Source organism: Cololabis saira, chromosome 21 (assembly GCF_033807715.1).
Source record: "Cololabis saira isolate AMF1-May2022 chromosome 21, fColSai1.1, whole genome shotgun sequence".
Classification (NCBI taxonomy): Eukaryota; Metazoa; Chordata; class Actinopteri; order Beloniformes; family Belonidae; genus Cololabis; species Cololabis saira.
Window position 1 is genome coordinate 37,907,562 of NC_084607.1, and position 16,978 is coordinate 37,924,539.

Consider the following 16,978-nt stretch of genomic DNA (forward strand, 5'->3'; position numbering starts at 1 on the left):
GGACCCCTGCTCCCCCCCTAGGCTGGGACCCCCTGCTCCCCCCCTAGGCTGGGACCCCTGCTCCCCCCCCTAGGCTGGGACCCCTGCTCCCCCTCCTAGGCTGGGACCCCTGCTCCCCCCCTAGGCTGGGACCCCCTGCTCCCCCCCTAGGCTGGGACCCCCTGCTCCCCCCCCTAGGCTGGGACCCCTGCTCCCCCCCTAGGCTGGGACCCCCTGCTCCCCCCCTAGGCTGGGACCCCTGCTCCCCCTCCTAGGCTGGGACCCCTGCTCCCCCCCTAGGCTGGGACCCCCTGCTCCGCCCCTAGGCTGGGACCCCTGCTCCGCCCCTAGGCTGGGACCCCCTGCTCCCCCCCTAGGCTGGGACCCCTGCTCCGCCCCTGGCTCCAGGGTTGGTTTTATTTTATTTTCCACCTGGGGTGCAGCTCTTTGTTTTTAGACTGCTACCAACTTGTGTGTTTCAGCAATTTAGCAGTTAGTTAGGGACCCTCCTTGTATTTGAATACCCTAGTGACAGTACAGCAACCAAATTAAACTGTATCAAGTCAACTGGCAATGTGAATAAATAAAAATGGCCTGTGTAAAGGCGTTTTCAAATGAAAAAAAATTATCTTGTTAAATATTTGTGACCTGTTGACCTGCACCTCAAAGAATCGGAATCGAGAATCGTTTAGAACAGGAAATCGAAATCGTTGCCCAACCCTACATACAAGCAGTTCAAACAAATCAACAAGTTTTTTTTCACCTAATACTTGCACAAGACGTACCAGATAGATAAACAGCTGCAAAGCAATGCGCAATTATTATTCACGGATGTGAACAGCCCTGTGTCGTGGGTTTTGATGTATTTTATTAACGTTGCATTATGCAAAGCCAGACAGTGAAGTTAAGATTACTGGGGTTGACTGTGCGTTACCAGGATTTGATCTATGCTACCCAAAGACTGCTGCAGTAAGACTTGGATAAGCATCTTTTGTAATATTAACATTACCACAAATGTTGGCATGTTGATGCTCATGACCCTTCAGTCCCTCTAGTATGATAGGAAACATAAAGCAAACTAATAGATGTAAAGAAGACAGGTTTCTCTTACCTCTCATTCAAAATGTCATTCAAGGTGTTCAGGATGGTTTCCAGCTGTTTGACCAGGGTCTGTTTGAGAGAAGAGAAGAAAACCTCTATACTAGGCAGTAGAGGGGGACCTGCCCTCCTCTGCTCTAGCTAAATGCAGCAGGTGAAATGTACCTTAAAATGATTCACTTTTTATTGACAAGGAAATAACAACCTTAGCATAATTAAGATAGTTCATTGAACAAAAAGAGGAAGTTATTTTGAATTCATCTGACTGACCACTTTGCTCTCGCCATGGCTGATGAAGTCCTTCAGTTGTTTTAGGGTGGCCAGCCTCCGGTCGCGATCGTCCTCCCTGGAGACTCGACGCAAGAGGTTGGCCAGTCGAGACTCTTCCGAGTGAGCCATCCCTCTGTCTGCAACGGGACAGCAACACATTCATTCTAACAATTCTCTGTGAATATACTTCCAAATGGTTTTTGGCCTTACATACAGCATATTTATATGTATGAACCACAACCAAAAAGAACTAATTCTGATCCCCATCATTTTTACGTATATAATGGGACTTCTGATCACAATTTGGTTGTTTTTTGTAGCATTTCTCACGTTTACAAAGTCATAGCATGAAGAAGTCTTTGCATAGCATGGGTCAGTCACTGTTTTTTTTCCATTTATTGCTTTAACTTTGATGCGTGAAAAGGTTCATATAACTTTGCGATTCTGCTTCTTCTTGTCTTAAACTCTGTTTTGATCCAGCTCCTCCTCATCTGTCATTTCTGCCATTAAAGAAAATACAGAAGCACAAATGTTGAAGTGAACACAGGAGCCATTTTTAAAAAACACTTAGTGAAGGTCTATTTTCTCTGTAATTTAAAAGGAGACCTATTATGGCATCTAATACCTATTTTAAACAGGCCTTGCATGTCTTCAAAACAAGCTTTTGATTGTTATTGCTAAATACATTAGAAATTCAGCCTCTAAACCATGTCTTTATCTTCCCATTCTCTAACCTCATTATCTATGCAGTATTCTGAGTGGGCGGGGCTATGATAATGAGGCTCTGTGCTGATTGGCTGCCTGAATGACGCGATACACCGCTACGAAAAAATAGCTGAAGCTCCGGCCGGCGGAGTTAGTTGTGGGCGTGTTTTCACGCATCGGAGGCCAACCGATGTAAATCGCATTTTGGCGAAGGGAGCAGAATCTTATTGGCTCGTAGATCCACATCACACTGGACGGCTCATCCGGGCGGCTGTACAGACACTGCAGAATTTGGCTCGACTCCGAGCTCCTCCCGGGTGACCGAACTCCTCACCCTATCTCTAAGGGAGCGTCCAGCCGCCCTGGGGAGGAAACTCATCTCTAAGGGAGCGTCCAGCCACCCTGCGGAGGAAACTCATCTCTAAGGGAGCATCCAGCCACCCTGCGGAGGAAACTCATCTCGGCCGCTTGTATCCGTGATCTCGTCCTTTCGGTCACTACCCAAAGTTCATGACCATAGGTGAGGGTAGGGGCGTAGATTGACCGGTAAATCGAGAGCTTCGCCTTTCGACTCAGCTCCTTCTTCACCACGACGGTCCGGTACATCGACCGCATAACTGCAGACGCTGCACCGATCCGTCTGTCAATCTCACGCTCCATCGTTCCCTCACTCGTGAACAAGATCCCGAGATACTTGAACTCCTCCACCTGAGGCAGGACTTCTCCACCCACCCGGAGATGGCACGCCACCCTTTCCCGGTGGAGAACCATGGCCTCGGTTTTGGAGGTGCTGATTCTCATCCCTGCCGCGTCGCACTCGGCCTCAAGCCGCCCCAGCACATGCTGAAGGTCCCGGTCTGATGAAGCCAACAGGACAACATCATCTGCAAAAAGCAGAGATGAAATCCTGAGGTTCCCAAACCGGATCCCCTCTGACCCCTGGCTGAGCCTAGAAATTCTGTCCATAAAAATTATGAACAGGACCGGTGACAAAGGGCAGCCCTGCCGGAGTCCAACATGCACTGTTTTAAAGTGTTGTTTTATATTTTGAATCCGATTTGGGTCCACTGTGTATAGAAAAGGTAGAAGTAGGCTTGCAAACAGAGCAAATTGTAAAATAGACAGTCTGACAGCAAATTTTCACCCCCCAGGTAACACAGCTAAACCAGGCGAATTATAAAAAAATATTTGGGATATTTAGAAACAAACTGGCAAGATGGGATGTGCTACAGTTATCCCTCCTGGGTAGAATAGAAGCTGTTAAAATGAATCTACTTCCCAGAATTTTGTTTTTGTTTCAGTCTCTCCCAATGGGGATCCCAACGTCAGCCTTCAATATACTGGACAAGCTTATATCTAAATTCATATAGCAAAATAAGAGACCAAGGGCCCGATTTACTAAGATCCTAAATAAAGAGTACTAAATTGCGTGTGCACTGAAAAAGTTTGCGCGTGCTGTTGTTGCGTGTTTTGCGGGTGATCAACTAAGATTGCGTGCGCAATTGATAACAGGTGCAAACCTCAGTATTTAAATGAGGTGTTGCGTGTCTTACGGTTTGCGAGCGCAAACTTTGCGCCATGGAGAGTCTGGATGGAAAGCACAGTCACAAGTCACAAGCGCAAAATGAAATTTGACGAGTTGGAGTTAGAGATATTAGTGGAAGAGGCAAATTGTTGTGCCGTATTCAGCACCCCTGCCGTGAAAAGCACGGCAGGGGTTCAGAAATTAGGCTGTGTTGTAGACTATTAAATATCATCCATCCATCATCTATACCCGCTTTATCCCTTTCGGGGTCACAGGGGTCTGCTGGAGCCTATCTCAGCTCATTTCAGGTGAGAGGCAGGAGTTACACCCTGGACAGGTCACCAGTCCATCACAGGGCCACATATAAACACACAAACCATGCTCACAACCACACTCATGCTCACACCTACGTACAATTTAGAATAATCAATTAACTTACTAAGCATGTTTTTGGACTGTGGGAGGAAGCTGGAGTACCCGGAGAGAACCCACGCAAGCACGGGGAGAACAAGCAAACTCCACACAGAAAGGCCCCTGCCGGGCCTGGGAGTCGAACCGGGGACCTTCTTGCTGTGAGGCAACGGTGCTAACCACTAAGCCACCGTGCTGCCTATTATTAAATATCAATGAAATAAAAATCAATTTTAGCCTAATATTTTATTTATGGTAACATTCTGTCAGGTCCACCCGTCGACATGGACGCCAGCCAGCGAGGATAGTGAATCGTCTGGTTCGGGAACTTCGCAATTACAGACCCAGCTGCACCTCAGACCTTTGTGTTACCAACGAGTTTAATTATTGTCTCTTATCATCAATAATGATTGATGTCAGCAAGTCTCTCAAGTGGTACTTTATAGATTTATTTCATTTAAAATGCTTAAAACAATGTTCATATTACTGTTGCATGCACTGTATGTTCACATGGTTTAAACAGCACTTGGGGAAAAAGCCAAATTGATACGGGGGGGGGGGGAGTACTTAAAAAACGAGGCGTCGACACGTTGCATTAAACTCCCCGACTTGAGTGGACCAGCTAAATCCTGCGTCGGGGACAGCCCTAGTAAGAAGCAAGTTTCCCACATATACAGAAATCTGCTACGGGATACATCAGACAACACTTTCTATATTAAAAACAAATGGGAGCTGGAGTTAAATATTTGAATTGAAGATGGGGAGTGGGAAAAAACAATGTGCATCAGATGTCAAAGGTATCAATAGTAACATGTGGAAGGAGTTTGGCCGGAAGATGAAAACTAGGTTCTTCAAGACGCAGTCTGTGGTCTCTAAATTTGCAAGTAACCCAGCGGCAATATACTGCTGGAGACAATGTGGAGGGATTGGCGACCACTCACATATATTTTGGGATTGCCCAATCAATGATATTGCCTTTTTGGAAGGGGGTAAAGAATGAGATAGCTAAAGTTATGGGAATTAAGGGGACCTATTATGAAAAACAGGTTTTCTCTTGCTTTAACATATACAGTATAAAGTGGTCTCCCCTCAGCCTGCCAACTCAGAGAAGGAGGAAAGCAACCAAATTCTGCAGAGTCTGTACAGCCGCCCGGATGAGCCGTCCAGTGATGTGGATCTACGAGCCGATCAGATTCTGCTCCCTTTCGTTACGTGACGAAAATGCGATTTACATAGGTTGGCCTCCGATGCGTCAAACGCCCACAACTCACTCCGCCGGCCGGAGCGTCGTCATTTTTTCGTAGCGGTGTATCGCGTAATTCAGGCAGCCAATCAGCACAGAGCCTCATTATCTAAGCCCCGCCCACTCAGAATCCTGCATAGATAATGAAGTTAGAGAATGGGATGATAAAGAATTTATTGAGCAAAAACAATCAAAAGCTTTGGCCCCCACGACCACGGGAAGAGGCAGCCAGGGATCCCACGGCAGCGGACCGGGACCCAGGCGAACCCCGGCCACCCAGTCCGGGCCGGACATGAGGCCGTCACCCCCCAGGCCAACGACCCTCACCCGGCAGGGGGCCAGCCTGCCCGGAGAGACAGAGCCGCCCCGGCCGCCGACGCGGGCAGGTGCACCCGCCCCTACGAAAGTGGCCCCCCAGGACCAGAGGGGCAGCGGGGGGCCATAATAACAATAATAATAATAAATTATTAAATGTTGTTGTCCTGCCAATGGAGGCCCAAATCCTCCATACCAAATTCTCACAAAGTATCTTTCCAACTGAGGAGAATCCGGGGTACGCGGAATGTCTCAACTGTCCATTTATTTATTTATTATTTTTCATTTATCAGTTTTATTCAACTTTCTAGACCTCACTGGCCCCATTTTGTTACTGTCTTTAAGGCCTTCATATATATTCTGTGATGTTGTCAAGTAATGTCTGTGTTTTTCTTCAATAAAAATAAAGTAAAAACAAAAAAAAAAAAGATTTGTTCAACTCAAGGAGGGAAAAAAAAATAAGAGCAAACAGATTATTCCAGACTGACTGTCACACTCAGCAGCTTTTTTCCTGCAATAATGTAGCAAATAAAGTCTGCCCAAACGTTTGAACATAATGAAGTTAGGCCTGGCTTCATTTCTTACCACCACATAGTCATGACAGACTGAATCGTTAAATCCATAAAAAATATGGCCAAAGGCTCAGAAACCAACAGTACCTTATCAGTCTGTCTATCTTTGGCCATAGACAACTTTCATCCCAGAGCTTGATCAAAACATAAAACATAATTTAGGATACTGTACCGCAACAAACGAATAACTTAAATCTACTTTAAATTGTCTAGCAATATTTGTTTTGCAATTCGACGTTTTCATACTCCTACACAAACCTTAAACATGAAAACAAAGTAAAACTAATCATCAGTATGATGATTCAATATGCCCATACAGAAGGACAGGCTGCCGTTCAATGAGCTTATAGTCATATTTACATTGTTGAAAGAAAAGAAAAGTAAAATCATTCATTTCATAGAAAAGATGCTGCACGTGGGTACGTTTGTGGGAACATGGCTGTCAAGCACCTTAAACTCAGCCGTGTAACATGTTCCCATATATTCACAATTGCCACTTTTCCTCTACATAAACAGTAAGATGGATGTTTTAACTTAAATTGATTTAGGGATTTATTCATTTGATTTCTAAATAATTAAAAAGGTACTTTTTGATGTGATGATTGTGTTCTCAGAGTAGAACTTAAGATCTTGTTACTTCATGACATCAATTCTAAACGTGGTGCAACAGCATCACACTGTGTTGTGGTTTGAAAATGTGTTTTTTGTTTTGTTGTTTTTTTTTTTTTAAATCAAGAGCATCAGTGCTTACCTTGCGATTTCCTCATTTCCTTTGAAGCTAAAGCACGATTTCCATGCTGAAATGTTGTCAATTCCGCCGTCACATCATTGGGCCTCAACTCTTGCCCCAGCGACTTCCAACCAAATGTAGTATCACAGACACCTGGATCAGCTTCATATCCACCTGGAGAGGACATACAGGAGGAATCTTATTCATGCTGCTTTTCTGACACACCGTGACCCTTTGAGTAAACACAAGGCCATTTATTGAAATGTAACAACATGACAGTGCAAGTACAAATAGCTATCACAATCACGCCCAATTAAACAGGAAGCAGGTGGAGCAGGCCAGCAGGGGAATCTAGTGCTACGGAGGGACATCCCTGGGCACTGCAGCGTTTAACTCTGCAAAGGTGAGTGCCAAAAAGTAACATACAAAAGACGACTGGAATGTGAGTCCAGAGTTCTTGCCGATAGTAGGAATGGGAGGCCACAAGAGCAAGATGACACTTCCAAAAAGTAATTAAACAGTGCTTCAAATACAAAAAGGTATACAGTATACAGAAATACAGATACAAATAAAGTAATCCCTCATTGCGGGGGTTACGTTCCAAAAAGAACCCGTGATAGGTGAAATCCGTGAAGTAGTAATCTTTATTTTTTTACAGTTATTATACAAGGCTTCAAATTGCAAGATCGGCACCGCCCCACCATGACCTGAGTGATTGGAAAAATCGGTGCAGGACGTTTTGTCGACATTATGGGTTTGGGAGAAAATGTTCAAACTTAAATTTGGCAAGCTGTTTTACGTACATATTAAACCGTAACGTGATTGACACAAAGGAAGTGAAGAAGGGGGGACACTGTTTAGCCAATCAGAATGCAGAACACAATGCAAATCCGTAAAGCAGCGAGACCCTGAAAGGTGAACCACGTTGTAGCAAGGGATTACTGTACTATGAAAAAAAGGTGTTTTTTTTTTCCTAAATGAAATAATTCTTGTAGCTTTTCGTTGTGTTATTTGGCTTATTATGTACAAAGATGCAACTGAGGATCTATTTCCAGACGCCAACCAGTGTACTTTGCTCCAAGATGATACTTTTGAGACTTCATTGTGCCCTTGAGATTAAAAGGTTCACTGTGGCACCCTTAAAAACACAACCGAGTCTATGTGATACGCAGGTTTTCCTCACTGGAGCTCTAGGGAAAGTTTATATTGTCTCAACATTGTGATGTTTACATGACTAGGAACCTCCCTGAAACAAGGCGCTTCAGAAATGTGTACATGGCTGAGACAAGACCTGCATTGGGGTAGGTATTTCAGGGCCCAGAAAACTGCTGAATATGGTGTGGTGTTGACTGTGCTGACTGGATACGCTGAAGGCATGAAATAGCATTTGAGTTAGACTCTTTTTCCCCCTCTCATTCATCACACTGTGTATCCAAATCCACAGCCATATGTAAATGAAGTATTGATATGATCATGGCAGTCTGACCGTCATGCCTACGCAGGTCAGGCGTGTCATGTCGAACCTGAGTATGGTGAACCTGAACTCAGGGAAACTCAGTTTTCTGATTCACAAAGCCAAGTTACTTAACCCTGAGCAAGAGGGTTCAGTTGAGTAGGTGTCAGAAAGCTTACTCATACTCGGAGTCCGTTACCCCTGTAAATGACACTGAAGCAAACTTGGACAAAAGCATGTTGACTTCAGCGTACCCCGATTTATTTGGTCTCCTCCCCTTCATGAAGCTGAAACAGTTCAATGTCAGACAAGCAGTCATATATCCGTACTTTAGAGATGTCTAAACATTAACATTTGTGACACGAAAGTATATAGATATGACTTTAATGAGGTCAAATCAGTCCTGACCTGTACTCCTGACACCTTGATGGTTTTTAAAGGAGCAATTAAGTTGTTGTTTTTGTTTTTTAAGTCAGCCTAATATGTCATAATATATGTTCACACTTTAAACTAAATACTGTGGGTTGTTAATTTCTTTAAGCAAACATCTGGTGTCTTAGTAAGGACGCGGATATTGAACATGGGGCGGCAGTAGCTCAGGTGGTAGAGCGGGTCGTCCAATGATCGGAAGGTCGGCGGTTCGAATCCCGCTCTGTCCCAGTTTGCTGTCGTAGTGTCCTTGGGCAAGACACCTTACCCACCTTGCCCCGTGTGAATGTGTTTGAATGTGTATGAATGTTGGTGGTGGTCGGAGGGGCCGTTAGGCGCGATATGTCAGCCACGCTTCCGTCAGTCTGCACCAGGGCAGCTGTGGCTACAACGTAGTTTACCACCACCGGTGAGAATGTGAATGAATGATGATTTCTGTAAAGCGCTCTGGGTGCCTAGAAGGGCGCTATATAAATCCAAGTCATTATTATTATTAACATACTCTAAGTTCAATGACTTCAATGACACAGAGCTGAGAGAAAATTTACCGACTCATAAATCGGATGAATAATAAATACTGAGGATATCTTTGATGCTGAAGGTTAAACAGTTAAGTTGATACACATTTATAATGCATTGAATGGTGTTTTTTTTAGGGGTACCAACAGATCTGTCCAGATTATTTTTAATAACTTTCTAAAATAAACAATACAATAATTCACTATCACATACAACATGCACGAATCCCTAAGACAGTTGTCTTTCATTCAAATCAGCAATCCTTCAATAAGCAGTGGGGGTACATGAGCTTGACCAGGAAGGGTTATCACAATCAGTTTCTGAAATCTCACCCTCATCCTGATGTGCGTCTGCAGCAGTGTAGGCATCACTGTGCACTGGCTGTTCAGGACACCTGGAGGGCAATACGTCGTACAATTGTCCCGAAGCGAGATCTCTGGACTTTACTTCGTCCTGGTTGGATGATACACTGTCAACTCTGTATAAATTGATAAAATACAAAAGAAAAAAAGAACAAATTTACCATGTCCTTTCACATTTACGAGCCGCTTCTGATCTGATGACGGCTGGAATAGAGCCACATGTGACCCTGGACAGGATGATAATGAACACCAAATTTACCAGTCACATTGGTCATCACTTTGCTGACGACTTTATGAAACTGGTGCTTTAACCAAATAGTGACATTGTCTGAATGACATGTGCAGGGCAATGACCGGATCAAAATTAGATTTCATGAAATCTGTTGGCTTCCTTCAAAACGCCTGGCATTATACGCGTACAGCTATAAGTAATTAGACTGAATTTCAATAGCTGGATTTTTAACTGATTTAAAAAAAGGGAATGAGTTGAAATGAAAAATGATTTCCTTATGACTGGACTGAATTTAATCGAATTTGCTTATGTTCCTTTTAATTGTAAAAATGAACACTTTCATTAATTAAAATGCAAAGACGACACTTTTCTTTAACATGGCATTCATTAATAACTTTAGTCTACTCTTACAATATCTGCAAATAAGAATATAAAACCAAAACCAAGTAGACCACTAGCTTAAGAGTGGATTAACTTTACAAATTACTCCAGAAAATTTTAAAACGACAGACAATGCTTCACACATCAACTGCTAGGTAACAACAGGGTAAAGGGGATGTACCTGAAACTCTTGTTTCTGTTTTTTTTCTCAACTTAGTCAACTCTCATTACAAAACAATAGTCATGTGTCATATTATACCATTTCAGCTTCAAAGATAAAATGGAGTGTTTATGAAGGTAAACTGCAGTAAATGAATTCACCCCAGTTTGATATACAAGTCAGACTTTAGTTTAGTACATTTTTTTTTTACTTTAGAACAAATAAACAAAAGCATAAAAACAATAAGGACCACTGCATATAGTAAATAGTGAAAAACTAATTGACTTTATGTCTGTATTGTAGGACTCTAACCTTAATTAAACAGTGTACAATAAATCCTAAAACAAGTCCAGGATTATTAACCAGTAGTAAATAATCCCAGCACCATTTCTGTGAGTTTCGTTTTTGTCAACACCAGTGGAACAACTTTAAAATACCACAGAGCTTGTCATCTAGAGCTTGGCAATAGAAAAAAAGAAAGCAACAAAACTGTCACAAAGATGTGTAGGGATAAGGGGAAATTCAGACCCCGTCCACACGTAGCCGGATATCTGCGGATATCTGCTAAACCGGAGATATTTTCCTCCGTTTGGACCTGTCATCCACACGAAAAGGCAAATAAACGAAGGTTTAAAAAAACTCCGGGCAAAGTGAAGATTTTTGAAAACTCCGCTTATGTAGATGCGTGTGGACACACATAACCAGAGATTTGCGTTTTCGAACGTCACATTATGCGCCAAAACAACAACAAATCTGCTCTGACGTGCGCCTTTTGTTTACTACAGATGATCCAGCATCTGTTCTCCAAGCTATTTATTAAATAAATGGTCTCTGCTCTTGACCACCACTTACTGCGTTACACCGACACAGAGGCTCCGCCGTACCCTACACCGTAGGGAACGCGGCGACGCGCACCCTACGGTGTAGGGCCCGCGGCTCCGCAGAGCCCGCGGAGCCCGCAGAGACGCGGAGCCCGCAGAGCCGCGGAGCCCGCAGAGCCGCGGAGCCCGCAGAGCCGCGGAGCCCGCAGAGCCGCGGAGCCCGCAGAGCCGCGGAGGTGCAGATGATCTACAGGTTAGAATGCTTATGAAGTGGTCGAAAACGCAGATCTTCGGTTACGTGTGGATGCAAATTTTTTTATAAACGGAGGAGGGAAATATTCGTTTTTAAAAATACCCGGCTACGTGTGGACGGGGTCTAAACCTACCTGGTACATTTTTGATCCAAATGCACCATTTTCATATGAATCTCCACTTCAAAAGGGAAGATCGACAGCGAACGCAACTCCTACTTTGTCCCTCTAAGTTGTGCCAAATGAATACCATTAAATTAATCGTTAATGATCATGCATGGCACTATAGTGTACCAAAAAGAAACTGAATGTGATCAATCTTAGACGTTAACCTGTGTCGATGTAACTAATGATTTTACAGGAACCATCTTATGTAGTTATTCAATATATTTAATTACACACTATTCAGTGGTTTTAGGTTTTTCATACAGAGCATCTCATACATGGAACACAGGACCAAATGTCATACGAGACATACCCATCCTCACCTCCTTCATTAAACACTTAAGAACAAGCTTCTAGAGAATCAAGTCTGCACTCATATTACATCTTAATGTATTTTATTGTATGTTTTATCTTATATCTTAAGTGTATTTTATTGTATTTTCTTCTATTGTGTATTTATTAGTGTATTTACTGCTGTGTGTCATCATTTCTTGGACTGTATGTAATGTATGCGTGTCTTTTATATCAACCTGTCCCGGGGACTAAAGATACAAATTAGCCACTGGCTATAATCTAGCATATTTACATGAAAATATTTATATGCACTGTCCCTGGTTCTTTTCCTTTGAAAAAATAAAATACAAAAAGAAACTGAATGTGATCAGTCTCTTACACGTTAACCTGTGTTGATGTAACTAATGATTTTACAGGAACCATCTTATGTAGTTATTCAATATATTTAATTACACACTATTCAGTTAATACAGTTAATATTAAATGCCAAATAGTAAATATGAGGCCTTTCAGGTAATTCACCACTGATATGTTGCGAGCAGCAAATAAGCTGACGCTATTCAGTCAGTGTCGTGCAGACTTTAGCATTTATTTAAATGTCCATCCGAATTAAACCGTTAATGATTATGCATGGCACTATAGTGTACCAAAAAGAAACTGAATGTTATCAGTCTCTTACACGTTAACCTGTGTCGATGTAACAAATGATTTTACAGGAACCATCTTATGTAGTAATTTTTCTTGGAGATTTTAATATAGACTCCCTTAAACTTATGTCAAACCAAAAGAGCCAACACACATTATTATATTATAGAGAACTTGTTTCTGTCTTGCTTGATTAAGCTAAATTAATTTTATAGATATTTTTATTTTATTCGTTTAGACATACAGGACTGTCTCAGAAAATTAGAATATTGTGATTTTCTGTAATGCAATTACAAAAACGTCATACATTCTGGATTCCTTACAAAACTGAAATATTGCAAGCCTTTTATTATTTTAATATTGCTGACCATGGTTTACAGCTTAAGAAAACTAAAATATCATATCTCAAAAAATTTGAATATTCTGGGAATTTTAATCTTAAACTGTAAACCACAATCAGCAATATTAAAATAATAAAAGGCTTGCAATATTTCAGTTGATTTGTAATTAATCCAGAATGTATGAAATTTTTCAGATTCAGAAAACTTTATTCATCCCCGAGGGGCAATTTTTTTTTCTTTTTTAAATTGCATTACAGAAAATAAAGAACTTTATCACAATATTCTAATTTTCTGAGACAGTCCTGTATATAATTTTATATTGTACACTGTATTGCACAAGTTTTTGTGTATAAATGTTTGGCTGAATGTCTGTGTTCTAGATCAGTGTTTCTCAATCCTGGTCCTCGTAGACCCCTGTCCTGCATGTTTTAGATGTTTCCCTGCACCAACACACCTGATTCTAATTAATGATCCTCATTAGCTTGTCACCAAGGTCTGCACAGCTCTGTTGATGACACAGGTACTGGTATCACACAGGTACTGGTATCACACAGGTACTGGTATCACACAGGTACTGGTATCACACAGGTACTGGTATCACACAGGTACTGGTATCACACAGGTACTGGTATCACACAGGTACTGGTATCACACAGGTACTGGTATCACACAGGTACTGGTATCACACAGGTACTGGTATCACACAGGTACTGGTATCACACAGGTACTGGTATCACACAGGTACTGGTATCACACAGGTACTGGTATCACACAGGTACTGGTATCACGGTGTGTTGAAGCAGGAAACATGGCCCACGAGGACCAGGGCTGGGAAACACTGTTCCAAATCTCTAAAATTCTCAATAAAAAAATAATAATCTTATGTAGTTATTCAATATACTTAATTACACACTATTCAGTTAATAAGCCGTTAATATTTAATGCCAGATAGTAAATATGAGGCCTTTCAGGTATTTCACCGCAAATATGTTGCTATTCAGTCAGTGTCGTGCAGACTTTAGCATTTATTTAAATGTCCATCCGAACTGATAAAAGACAAATACTGACAAATATCCAGGGACAGGTTTTAACGGGTTTTAACAGGTTTCCGGAAGTTCTGTGCGGTAGAAAGCTAGCCTAGCATCGTTAGCATGGCGATGCTAACGAGCTCCAGCTACAACTAGAACCCGAACTCGCCGATCACTTCACTAATCACTGCTTTCACTCACTGGGGAGATCTCAAGTTTATCATTAGCGGTACGCGGCCCCGCAGGCCCGCTCCCCGGCCCCGCCAGCCCGCTCCCCGGCCCCGCCAGCACCCACCTGGGCTGCCAGTCGTTCCAGTGTGGCCGCAGTTTGTGGGCTGAGCCGCTGAGCCGAGACCCCGGGGCTTTGCGGCTCATTACCTTTCAGAGCGCGGCATGACCCTCTGGCAGCGACAACCTGACTCTCTCTCTGGGCTTTAGTCTCCAAAAGCTTCACAAGTCACACAAATCTATTGCCAACTTGTCGTTGCAGCTTTTTTACGTCTTCCTTTACGTCTCCTTCACCTCTACGTCGGCTCTTCTTCTCCTGACGTCGTCCAGCGGTGGAGCGGTCGCTGGTGGAGCGGTAGCGCCACCTGGAGTTGTGGAGCGGTACCGCCACCTAGGCTTGTGGAACGGTACCGCGTAGACGCCCCATCGAGCGCTGCTGCGATACGTCAACGTCGCCGCCATATTGGATGAGGCAAGACTGCGCTGTAAACTAATACAAGTAAATGGATTTATTTTCATAAAGCGCCTTTCTACAAAGAAATTTACGTTTTACGTCTCATTTATTCATTCAAACACGCACTAATATACTTGGGAAACAGTTAAGCACCAAATATAATATATTTAATTTTCTCAGATGTCAAAAATGTATTTTTATTGATCCCACATAGTTGTAATTCATGTTGTATCAGCTATAGAGAACAAGGTAGTGCCGAAAAACAATATATATCCCCCCTCACAAAAATAAGAAAAATAGAGAAACATATTTTCTCATCAACAAAACATATTTAAACATTTTCAAGTAACAAAATAACATATTTGAACCATTTTTCAGACAATAAAATAACATTTGAACCATTTTCAGACAACAAAATAACATTTTACTCACACACAGGCTATGTACACTATACTACACACACAAACAGGCTATGTACATTATATACACACACTATACATACAACTAAGTACACTATACACACACACACACACACACACACACACACACACACACACACACACACACACACACACACACAGGCTATGTACACAGGCTATGTACATTATACACACACACACACACACACTTTCTTGTGAAGTTTTCTTCACAAGAAAACGTTTGCTTAGAAGCGCTCTCCCGAAACCAACAAGATACTTTTTCCCAAACCTACAGATTTAGTCTACGTTATCTACATTGATAATTATTTTAATTTACTTTAATCTCAGATCACGTGACAGTGTTAATATTTTTTGACACTTGATTTGGCCTTGTATTCATATACATAATAATTGAATGATTATAGGCTATCCCATTTGTTGCACAAATAAATAATTTCAAAATCAGTAAATAATAATTATAATAAGGTGTCTTGTAAATCAGTAATTTTAAAATCTCAATCCTTATTTTTATTTCAAGGCCAGGGCTTATAGGCTACATAGGCTATATATTTCGCAGTAAATAAACAAATAAACAAATAAACAAATGTGGTATTTTTGACATATGTACAGATGTACAGAATGTACAGAATAAACATCTAGGTGCAGCAGTTTGATGTAGGGAAGAAGAAAAAAGGACAGCTCTGAATAAAATAAAATAAAATAAAATAACCTATTTACAATTTTACCATTTTACAATTTTACAAAACAAATTATACAAAAAATACAAACAATTATACAAAAGAAATACAAAAGGTGAGAGGTGCAGCAGAGTGAGGCAGACATGGTTATTTCCGAAGGTGCTAACTGATTATTATTGCACGTGATTGGTTACTCTGAGACAGTTAGTTGTGGGAGTTCATCAGAAGAACCGCTTGCGGGAAGAAACTGTCACTGTGTCTGGAGGTTCTGGCGCACAGAGCTCTGTAGCGCCTTCCAGAGGGGAGGAGTTGGAACAGACTGTGTCCTGGGTGTGAGGGGTCAGCAGAGATGCTACCTGCCCGTTTCCTGGTCCTGGACCGGTACAGGTCCTGTTTCCTGGTCCTGGACCGGTACAGGTCCTGGATAGATGGGAGGTTAGTCCCAATTATCCTCTCTGCAGACCTGATTGTCCGTTGCAGTCTGTGTCTGTCTAGTTTGGTGGCTGATCCAAACCACAGTGATGGACGTGCAGAGAACAGACTGTATGATGGAGAGTAGAACGTGATCAGCAGCTGCTGTGGAGGTTAAACTTCCTGAGCTGAGGTAGGAAGTACAACCTTTGCTGAGCCTTCTTCCGGACAGAGTTGATTTGGGTGGACCACTTCAGGTCCACCTCAGGTCCACTTCAGGTCCCGGGAGATTGTGGACCCCAGGAACCTGAAGGAGTCTGTGGTGGAGACGGTGCTGTTGAGGATGGTGAGGGGGGGGAGTGGCGGTGGGTTTTTTCTGAAGTCCACTGTCATCTCCACAGTCTTGAGCGGGTTCAGCTCCAGGTGGTTCCGACTGCACCAGTGGACCAGCTGTTCCACCTCCTGTCTGTACGCGGACTCGTCCCCCTCCCGGATCGGGGACTCGTCCCCCTCCCGGATAAGGGACTCGTCCCCCTCCCGGATCGGGGACTCGTCCCCCTCCCGGGTCAGGCCGATGACGGTGGTGTCGTTCGCGTACTTCAGGAGCTTCACAGAAGAGTCCCATGAGGTGCAGTCGCTAGTGTAGAGGGAGAAGAGCAGTGGTGAGAGGACGCACTCCTGGGGGGGCCAGTGCTGATGGTCCGGGTGCTGGATGTGATGCTCCCCCCACCCCTGGGGGGGGGCAGTGCTGATGGTCCGGGTGCTGGATGTGATGCTCCCCCCCACCCCTGGGGGGGGGCAGTGCTGATGGTCCGGGTGCTGGATGTGATATAAACGTA

The 16,978-nt window shown here is 43.0% G+C and overlaps 1 protein-coding gene across 1 annotated transcript in view; it reads right to left on the reverse strand.

Moving 5' to 3' along the window:
* Window positions 1-14,445, reverse strand: part of smg1 (SMG1 nonsense mediated mRNA decay associated PI3K related kinase) — a 125,340-nt gene extending 110,895 nt beyond the window's left edge. Inside the window, exons 1-5 of the mRNA XM_061712520.1 lie at window positions 14,225-14,445; window positions 9,582-9,727; window positions 6,870-7,022; window positions 1,348-1,484; window positions 1,091-1,149 (exon numbers count right to left, since the gene is read on the reverse strand). Of these exons, the coding sequence (XP_061568504.1) occupies window positions 1,091-1,149; window positions 1,348-1,484; window positions 6,870-7,022; window positions 9,582-9,727; window positions 14,225-14,304 (575 nt within the window). The 5' untranslated portion in view covers window positions 14,305-14,445. The remainder of the gene's footprint in view (window positions 1-1,090; window positions 1,150-1,347; window positions 1,485-6,869; window positions 7,023-9,581; window positions 9,728-14,224) is intronic.
* Between the last annotated feature and the right edge of the window lie 2,533 nt (window positions 14,446-16,978).